This window comes from Canis lupus, chromosome 21 (assembly GCF_011100685.1).
Source record: "Canis lupus familiaris isolate Mischka breed German Shepherd chromosome 21, alternate assembly UU_Cfam_GSD_1.0, whole genome shotgun sequence".
Lineage (NCBI taxonomy): Eukaryota > Metazoa > Chordata > Mammalia > Carnivora > Canidae > Canis > Canis lupus.
This window is the reverse complement of record NC_049242.1, coordinates 29922071-29932709: the sequence shown is the minus strand read 5'-3', so window position 1 is coordinate 29932709 and position 10639 is coordinate 29922071. Positions and strand designations below refer to the sequence as shown.

Here is a 10639-nt window from a genome sequence, read left to right as displayed (position 1 = left end):
TTCATTTATAGAATATGAAAGGGACAGATTTTAAGCATAGTTGTCTGCCTACAAACTTTGTGTCTATCCCCTGTACTGTGACGCCTGTACTAGCTAGTTTTTAATTATGAAGTTTAATGAAAAACTGTTCTTTTCTTGAGACAAACCATTTAGGTATTGAAAGGATTTCTATAATTAGATAAAACATAAAATTGTGGATGAACAAAAAAAAAATTCACAAAATAGAGTTCTCCTAACTTGATTAGTGTGATCCTCATAGAGCTAATGAGTCCTTTCTAAGAGACAGTAGCCAGTAGACTCTAAATTTTGAAGGACAAGAAAGACCAATTAAAATAATAGAGGAATAAGAAGAATACACAAAAGGCATATGTAAAATAAATTGATGTACTCATATAATTCCAAGAACATTGGAATAGTTCATTCAAAACATGTGGAAATTTGTTTAAGTATAAGTCAAAGTAATACAAAAGATAGCCTTTGAAAACCTTGTTTGCCAGTCTTGAATGTTAATTTTATTCTATGGATTAAATGGACTGAAGGATTTTAATCTTAGAAGTTTTGATGTATTTTATAATCCTCTGCTTTAAGAATGCACAGTGGATAGGAAGGGGTTAATGGCAAACTCAGACCGATCTAAGGAAAGAATCCAGGTGATAGAAGTTAGGAATATGCACTAGGCTGTGAAGGTGGAGGGTGAGAGGAATGAGTGAATATTAAGAGATTAAAAGGCAGTCAACAGGAACTGGTGAAAATGTAAAAAGGATGAGAGAGAAGAATGAATAAGAATCATTTTGAGTTTCTACATGAAAGAGCATGAGGAAGGTGAAGTGGATTTGCAGTGGGAAGAATATGCAAGTTAATTCAGTCTCAAATTTGTTGAGCATGTGGTATAGATATTTAGGCATAGATAAATGGAAAATGGATTTGGGTTTCAGAAAGGTATTTGACTCAGAAACCTAGATTTGGAAGAAATTTAAAAATATAGATTGTCAAAATATGGTAAATGGATGAGCTCAATCAGAGATACTATATAGAACAGGGGAAGGAGGAGAGGATGAGGCTTTGGAATCAGCCGCATATAAGGGAGAGGTAGATGGAGAAGGTGGTGGGATGGGAGATATAGGAGGAACAACTGCAGGGTGCTGTGTTATGGAAACTGAGGGAGAATACTTTAAAAGATAACAAATTGATATGCAGTGTTTAGTAATGGCAAGAGGGGATACAGAAGATCCTTTCAAGTGGACATTCCAAATGAGGAGTAATTGAATGGTAGAGTCTAAACATCTCTCTAGAAGCAGCATGTTTACTCTTATCTGTAAATGAAACTAGACCTATCATAGTTAAGACATGTGGATGTCTCACCTTAAAGACCTTGTCTCAAGAAAAGGGGATTCTCTTCTTTGTATCTCACTTAATTTTCTTGTGTTTCAGTTTCAGCTTGTTTCTTCTCATGAAGATGGTAGCCAGATCTAGACACTGGATGACCCACCAGGAATGGGGCAATCATGATTCTGGTTTCTTTTTTCTTTTCTGTCTTCCAAGCCATTGATGATGACCTTTAGTAATTCTAGCTGGAGGCTACTCCAGCCTTCTTTTTTTCTGATGGGCATCCCCGGTTTAGAGGAAAGCCAGCACTGGATAGCATTGCCACTGTGTGTCCTTTATGTCCTTGCTGTAATGGGCAATGTCACCATCATCTTCATCATCTGGACTGACTCATCCTTGCACCAGCCGATGTACCTCTTTCTGGCCATGCTATCTGGCATTGACCTGGTGCTGGCCTCCTCCACTGCACCCAAAACCCTTGCGGTGCTCCTGGCTCATGCCCATGAGATTGGGTACACTTTCTGCCTGATCCAGATGTTCTTCATCCATGCGTTCTCTTCCATGGAGTCAGGGGTACTTGTGGCCATGGCTCTGGATCGCTATGTAGCCATTTGTCACCCTCTGCATCATTCCACCATCTTGCATCCGGGGATCATCGGGCGCATTGGGATGGCAGTGCTGGTGCGGGGGTTAGTCCTCCTCCTCCCCTTCCCTATCCTGTTGCAGAGACTCCTCTTCTGCCGGGCCACCATCATAGGCCATGCCTATTGTGAACATATGGCTGTTGTAAAACTTGCCTGCTCAGAAACCACAGTGAACCGAGCTTATGGGTTGGCAGTGGCCCTGCTTGTGGTTGGGCTAGATGTCGTGGCCATTGGTATTTCCTATGCCCTCATCCTGCAGACAGTGCTGAAGGTACCAGGGGGTGAGGCCCGACTTAAAGCCTTTAGCACATGTGGGTCTCATATTTGTGTTATCCTGATCTTCTATGTTCCTGGAATATTCTCCTTCCTCACACATCGTTTTGGCCACCATGTACCCCACCACGTCCATGTTCTTCTGGCCACACTCTACCTCCTTGTGCCACCTGCACTCAATCCTCTTGTCTATGGGGTGAAGACTCAACAGATCCGCCAGCGAGTACTTAGGGTTTTCTCCCTAAAAGGATAGATCTGAACAGTCATTTTCTTCTGAAGCTCCTGCCAAAGTTACTTCCAGGAGCCCCTGGCTGGTCTAGGCTATGTGGCTAGGGACCATTCCACAGTAAGGAGTGCTTTGAGTACTGCTAGTCTCATAGCAAAGAACACCCTTGGGCACTTGGATCCATCCATGGTTGGGTTACTTAGATGGAAGGATTTGTGATATTTTTCCCCGTCCTTTTTTTCCCTCTTGATCCCAATATTTCTCTACTCCTGTGTTGTGGGACTTTAGATAAGTCAATAGATTATGCCTCTGGATTGCCATTTTTTCCCCTGCCTTCACCCAGTGACTGTGGAACATCATTTAGTAAAGGAATGAGAGGTCCCAACCATTTCATGGTTTTAGTTTAGAGTGTCTTCAAATCCTCAAAATTCCGTGAGTTCTAGGTCACTGGGTTCCTTTGTAGTAAGAAAGTGTTCTCAAAGCATTTGACATGTCCACTCTGTGAGAAAATACCTTTTATTACAATATAGGTGTTACTCATTTATTTAAAACAGACCTAAGTGGGGCAGGTACTGTAATAGACTCTAAGAATAATATGTTATGATTCTTATTTTCAAAATATAAACTTATATGTATATATAGTAGATTTCTTTTTTAAAAAGGTCTATTTGTATTTTTGATATATTTTGATTTACTTATATGTTTTGCTTAGGACAAGGAGGGAATAAGTATTGAATATATGTATGTTTTATAAGTTAATTTAACAAAGGAAAAGTAACCATATAATTATTAGGATGGAATAATCATAAAATTTGCTAGTGTCTGGTATTGGAAAATTTCTATTAAATTTATAAATTATTATTATATTTATTAATAAATATAGAACTAGTTATGACACTTGAAAAAAGAGAATTTCTCTTTCTGAGATGTGGATAATGAATGATGTCAATTAGATCCCCCCCATTTCTAGTAATAGGAACTGGGTAAAGCTTACAAGAGGATCATCACAATTGGCATATTGCATCCTGCTTGTTGTATATTGCCATAAAATCCTAAAAAGTAATACATTTTGTTCAGACCTAGAAGAAGCAAGTCACTGCTGCATTGAGATAGGATGCTCTGGTGTTGAGAAGGTCCTATCCTGAGACTCCATAGTGGTCAAAAGCAGGGAGTGGATGGGTTAGTGTTATAGTTTCTCCTTTCTTGGTAAATTTTACTCCTAATAAACAGTTTTCAGGTACAGAGATTAAGCGTGAAGTCTTCAGTTTGGTTGGCATATATGGGTGAGTTAGGGAGGAGTCATATGAGTTCTTATTGCAGGAGTAATTACACACATTCTCATCACCTTGGTTGTAGACCTAGGACTTGAACTCTGGTGGGTTGTCCTGGGGAAGCCCAGGCTGTGGTGTATGTTGTGTTATATCCATGGGAAAACAGCTGTCTCGGCCCTACAGCTACTTAATTTAGGTAGGTTATTCAAAGTAGTAGTTTGTTCTCTCCTCCCATTTATACCACTTGCTGACTCTTGGCATGTGGGTATGAAGGTGGGATCTGAAGATCTTCCTTGGATCACAAGATGGAAATGTTTGCTGAAGCAAGCAGAGCTACAGGGTAGAAGAGCCTATGTCTCTGATGCTGTCTGGGCCATCAGCCCTGACTTAAACCTGAGGCAGAAACTTTTATCTGGGTTAAGCCACTATATTTTGGGCATCTTTTTGCAACTGACTAACCTATAGCCTAAGAAGTAGATGTTTTTCATCTCAGATCATCCAAGTGGGATATTTCTTCTGCCTGAAGGATGTCTTTTAGAATTTCCTTTTGAAAAGGTTTTTAGTTCTTGTTTGTCTAAAAATCTGTTTATTTTACTCTCATACAAATTTACTATCAGAAAATGTTTATATCATTTTTTTACTGTTTTATTTTCTATTGTGGCTATGGTATATCCCTGTATATCCCCCTTTTCATTCCTGGTAGTCTTTATTTGTGCCTTCCCTGATTTCCTTGCTCATCCATGTTAAACACTTTTCAATAGCATGAAAATATTTAAATGTTTAAACTTATAGCCACTTAATGTTAGCACTGGCTTTTTTGATTTCACTTTTCTTTTCTGAGTTATATTATTTTACTTTTTATCACTTTAAAGATATATTTAAAAAGACATTAAAAATATGGTTACATGTTTTATAAATGTCTTTTTTTTCTACTTTCACTCTTATCTCTAATGGATTAGCTTTTCTTCTGGTTTAGCATGGTTCTTCCTTTTCATGAGGCCAATGTTCCTCAACTGTCTGTAGATTCTTTTACATGTCTGTTCATAGATGAGAATTATTGGTTTGGATAGATGGTGGCAGTTTCCTCAGAGGTTGGGTGGGTCACAGCTCTTGTTCCTTGGTTGTAGGGACACTGTAGGTCATTGTCCTGGGATGTGCTTACAAGTAGAATTCCCCTCTGGTTGTCAAGAGGAAAATAAAAATGTACTGAGTTTTCTCTTCTCCTGAAGTATAGAAGGTTTTACACATGGAACCAGAGATGGTACAGTATGCTTTGCTGATGTGTGGAGCCCTCCATACTTTTTGTCCATTTCTAACTTGGATCCTACCTTAAAATTGATTTTGGTTCTATCTTGTCTCACTTCAGTGACAGAGTTTGGAAGTCAGTGGCATCCTTTTATATAGAGAGCTGATGTTCTAGTCACTTTGTGACTATAGAAGACTATACCTACCCACCTGTCCAGTTAATACAAGAATAATTACATCATCAATTCACTTAAGGATTACTTTCAATTTCTGTCACTATTTCCATTGATTTTAAACTTGGAGTAATCCATGGATCACTTAATGAACACATTTCCCATCTCTGCATCAAGCTTTAACTTGTCCAATTTCTCTTTCCCTAACTCATAATTCTCCACACAGATACCTACATGGGTTTCCAGCCTCGTCATTCTGGTTTTTCTATAAAGCCAATCCAGCGTGAATTATAAATTCCAGAAATTTCTCAAAGTATTTGAACCTATTCTTGTATATTTCCCTATGTGTAGTACTGGATTGAATGCTCTTATTTTCATATTTCCGTAGCTATTAAAGGGAAACCTTAACAGGTACGGGAAGTAATGTTTTCAGTCCAACATTTTGAATCATAATTATTACAATTTTAACTTAATCCTGTATATATCACTTGTGTTGTATATATCTTCTAGACTAGGCTCCAGAAAGACAGGACTCTCTTTTTTTTTTTTTTTTAGATTTTATTCATTTATTTTAGAGGGCAAGAGATAGAGAGCAAGCAAGGAGAAGGAGAGGAAGGGAGACAATTTTAGCAGACTCTGCACTAAGACAGAGCCCGACTTAGGGCTAGATCTCATGACTCTGAGATCATCACCTGAGCCAAAACTGAGTCTGATGCTCAACTGTCTGAGCCATTCATGTGCCCCAAGACAGGAGTCTCTATATATCATTTACTTCTCAATACCAAGTGCCTGACTTAGTCCCCCACACAACAAAAATTTTAATAATTATTTGTGATACAGGATGAAGGCACAAACTTGGTACCTCTGTCATGAGTGCTTTCTTTCTTCCTTTTTTTAAAATAAGTTTTAGTGTGATTTTTTATTGAGGAGGACAGATATCCCATCCTAGAATTAGATTCTAATCATCTGATGGAGACATGGTGTCTCTTGATAAATAAGCTCAGAAATGTAGTGAGCAATTGAAAATGCAGATTTCTCACTCTTTAGCTCCTCTGTGTTCTTAGTCATTGATGTTACTTACAAGGAATTAAAGATTGATCAAAGTAATGATGGTTAGAACCTAGTAACTTCCGTTTGCAGTAAGTCATGAGTGCAAAATTATACATGGGACCAGCAGACAAAGGTGAGGTCTTCAATTTCATTCTCTTAATTCTACATCTTGGGATTCATTCCTCTTTCTTCCCCCTGACATTTACATAGGGAGATTTGATGTGAAAATTAGGCTTTTGGTGCAATTACCCAGCTATCTTCAAGGAGGGTCGCAGGACTCCCACAAACAGAATATAAAATACAAAAAGAATTGTTGGCTTCTAGAGATTTCTCTCTGAGAAGCATATTTCAAGCTTCTTCTGCAGATGTGTATGTGATATTGGAATAAAATGTACAAGAATCCACTGCTATACTTAAAGGTCCTCTAGGCAGGCAGTGAAACAGACAGAACATTTTTCATGTTTGAGATGCATTAACCTTACCCACTGCTCCCAGTTATCCTTGTCCAATTGTATTAGTGATCCTTCTTCCCATATGGAAAACCACGCAAGGGAGAGGAGGAAGGAAAGATAGAGAAGTTCCACTCCTATTATTTCCCTCTTGTGGTGAGGGGAAGAAAAGCCTTCCTCTGGAAGCAAAGAGGAGGAAATAAGATTTTTCCACAATCGGCAGCAGATGACTTCTTTCACATTCTTTTGAGTGAAATTGATAATGTTACATGGTGGGAGGCAGGGTTGGAAAAATAGCTTGGGGTAGGGGCAGGAAAAATTTTTCTTTGATTATGTCTCAGTAAATTTCAAGAAGGGTATCTGGGTGGTTCAGTGGTTGAGTGTCTGCCTTTGGCTCAGATTGTGATCCCAGGGTTCTGGGATTGAGTCTCACATCCAGCTCCCCACAGGGAGCCTGCTTCTTCCTCTACCTATGTCTCTGCCTCTCTCTGTGTGTCTCTCATAAATAAATAAATAAATAAATAAATAAATAAATAAATAAATAAAATCTTTAAAAAATATAAGTAAAGAGAACAAAACCTTACAGAGTATATTATCTTAACAAACACAGAGCTAAGTTGGAAAACAATACCAATGAGAAGTTATTAAAGCCCCAAACACTTGGAAATTAAGCAGCACACCTCTAAATAATCCATGGCTTAAATAAGAATCACAGAAAAAGGAACACCTGGGTATCTCAGTGGTTAGCATCTGCCTTGGCTCAGGGTGTGATCCCAGGGTCCTGGGATCGAGTTCTGCATTGGGCTCATTGTGAGGAGCCTGCTTCTCCCTCTGCCTATGTCTCTGCCTCTCTCTGTGCATCTCTCATGTATAAATAAATAAAATCTTTTTAAAAAATCACAGAAAAAGTTAGAAAATATTTCAGACTGATTTTTAATAACACATAACAAAAACTGTGGGACATAGCTACAAAGAAATTAGAGGCAAATTTTTAGTTTTACTGCTTACACCAGAAAAGAATGAAAATTTAAAAGCAATTATTTAAGTTGATGACTTGAGAATTTAGAGAGAGAATGAATACATTAAGCCCAGGTAAATAAGAGCAGAGTAAGGAATTAATAAAGACAAGAACAGAATCAATAAAATTGAAAACAGAAGCAATAGAGAAAATCAACAAATCAACAAAAGAACAAAGTTGTTTCTTTGGAAAGATTAATAAAATTAATAAAGCTCTGCTAAGACTTAGAAAAAGAAAACCACACAGGAGATCAATATGATGATTGAAGAAATTATACAGACAATACAAAATATTAAAAGGAAAATAAAGGATTGTTAAAATTTTAAACCAATTAAACCAACAAAACCAGCAATTTACTTATGAGATTTTAAGGCACATGTAATATGAATTCTGGCCCTCAAATATCCTAAGGACAGATTTATGTTTAGGAATTTTCAAGGGATAGTCTTTTCTTTTTCAAAGAAAATATTTTTCTCCTTTTCTTCCATTCCCTTCTTCCCCTTTTCCTCCTCCCCCTCTCTCTTTTCGTCCTCTCCAAGCTCCTTCTTTTTCCCCTCTTTCTTTCCCCATCTCTCTCTCTTCCCTCCATTTCAACTTTCTTCCTTTTTTTATTATGATTTTAATGATCAAATAAGGATGTCTCCTTCTCAGATCCCTTTAAGGGAGACTGTATTGTAATAGATTTCTCCAGAGAAACGGAACTAATAGGATATAGGTAGATATAAGAGGAATTTATTTATTTATTGAAGTTCAATTTGCCAACATATAGCATAACACTCAGTGCTCATCCTGTCAAGTGCCCCAAGAGGAAATTTATTATAGAAATTGGCTCATGTGGTTATGGAGGCCGATAAGTCCCACAATCTGTGTGCAAGCAAGAGAACGAGGAAGGGTTACTGGGTGGCTCAGTTGGTTAAGTGGCTGCCTTTGGCTCAGGTTATGATCCCAGAGCCCTGGGATTGAGCCCTGCATTGGGCTCCCTGCTCAGTGGGGACTCTGCTTCTCTTTCTCCCTCTGCCATTCCCCCTGCTTGTGCTCTCTGGTTCTTTCTATCTCTCTGTCAAATAAATAAATAAATATATATATAATTTATTATAAATAATAAAATATATATATATTTTAAAGAGAGAGAGAGAGAAATCCAGGAAAGCCAGTGGTATAATTCATTCTGAGTTCCAAGGCCTGAGAACCAGGAGATCCCTGGCACAAATCCCAGTCTGAGGCCAACGGTATGAGAACTGGGGGGCTGCTAGTGTTGTCTCTGAATCTGAAGGCTCAGGAACTAGGTGCTCTGATAGTCATAGGAAGGGAGGAAATGGACAGCTCAGCTCAATGAAACCTTCCTTTCTCTTCTTGTGTTCTAGTAAGTCTTTCAATAGATTGGTTGATGCCCACCAACATTCAGTCTACTGAACCAAATGCTAATCACTTCCAAAAACACCTTTAGATGCATCCAGATATAATGTTTTGCCAGGTATCTGGGCATTCCTTAGCCCAGTTAAATTGTCACATAAAACTAACCATGAGATATATGAACTTCCAGAGACTCCTTCCTTCCCCTTCCAGGCTTTGTGTTTTTTCTCCAACAATGTGATCTGTAAGTCTAGCTTGGACTCTCTTTATGATAGTATAATGAGAAAAAATATATATAAATGGAGCAAGTAGGCATCAGCTAGTGGCCTGGGTTTTTTTTTTTTTTTTTTTAGGGGAATATGTTTTTTAATTGGAGTTCGATTTGCCAACATATAGCATAACACCCAGTGCTCATCCCGACAAGCGCCTCCCTCAGTGCCCGTCACCCAGTCACCCTAACCCCCATCCCGTCCCACCACCCCTTGTTCGTTTCCCAGAGTTAGGTGTCTCTCATGTTCTGTCACCCTCTCTGATATTTCCCACTCATTTTCTCTCCTTCCCCATTTATTCCCTTTCACTATTTTTTATATTCCTCCAATGAATGAGAGCATATAATGTTTGTCCTTCTCCGATTGACTTACTTCACTCAGCATAATACCCTCCAGTTCCATCCATGTTGAAGTAAATGGTGGGTATTTGTCATTTCTAATGGCTGAGTAACATTCCATTGTATACATAGACTACAGCTATCTGGGCATTCCTTAGCCCAGTTAAGTTGTCCATTCATCTTTTGATGGACACCAAGGCTCCTTTCACAGTTTGGCTCTTGTGGACATTGCTGCTAGAAACATTGGAATGCAGGTGTTCCAGCGTTTCACTACATCTGTATCTTTGGGGTAAATCCCCAACAGTGCAATTGCTGGGTCGTAGGGCAGATCTATTTTTAACTCTATGAGGAACCTCCACACAGATTTCCAGAGTGGCTACACTAGTTCACATTCCCACCAACAGTGCAAGAGGGTTCCCCTTCTCCGCATCCTCTCCAACATTTGTTGTTTCCTGCCTTGTTAATTTTCCCCATTCTCACTGGTGTGAGGTGGTATCTCATTGTGGTTTTGATTTGTATTTCCCTGATGGCAAGTGATGCAGAGCATTTTCTCATGTGCATGTTGGCCATGTCTATGTCTTCCTCTGTGAGATTTCTGTTCATGTCTTTTGCCCATTTCATGATTGGATTGTTTGTTTCTTTGGTGTTGAGTTTAATAAGTTCTTTACAGATCTTGGATACTAGCCCTTTATCTGATAGGTCATTTGCAAATATCTTCTCCCATTCTATAGGTTGTCTTTAGTTTTGTTGACTGTTTCTTTTGCTGTGCAGAAGTTTTTTATCTTGATTAAACAACAATGGTGGTGGCCAGATTTCCAGCTCTGGAATTGACCTCCCTGCAAGTAACTAACCGCAGTCTCCCAGTCCTCACTGGCTTAGATGTTCTTGGGGGCAGGCATGGGCGCACTGATCTGTACAGCTTGTGGGGCACCCAGCAGCAGGAGAGTTCTTGCTTTCCTGTGCCCTCTCTATTTCTGCCTGTCTCAAGGGGAACAAAAGATCAT

At 38.8% G+C, this 10639-nt stretch overlaps 1 protein-coding gene across 1 annotated transcript; it reads left to right on the top strand.

Moving 5' to 3' along the window:
• The first annotated feature begins 1548 nt into the window (after positions 1-1548).
• Positions 1549-2496, top strand: OR52L1 (olfactory receptor family 52 subfamily L member 1). Its single transcript, NM_001388730.1, is given in 1 exon segment — positions 1549-2496. A coding segment is annotated over 1 exon segment (948 nt).
• The last annotated feature ends 8143 nt before the right edge of the window (positions 2497-10639 follow it).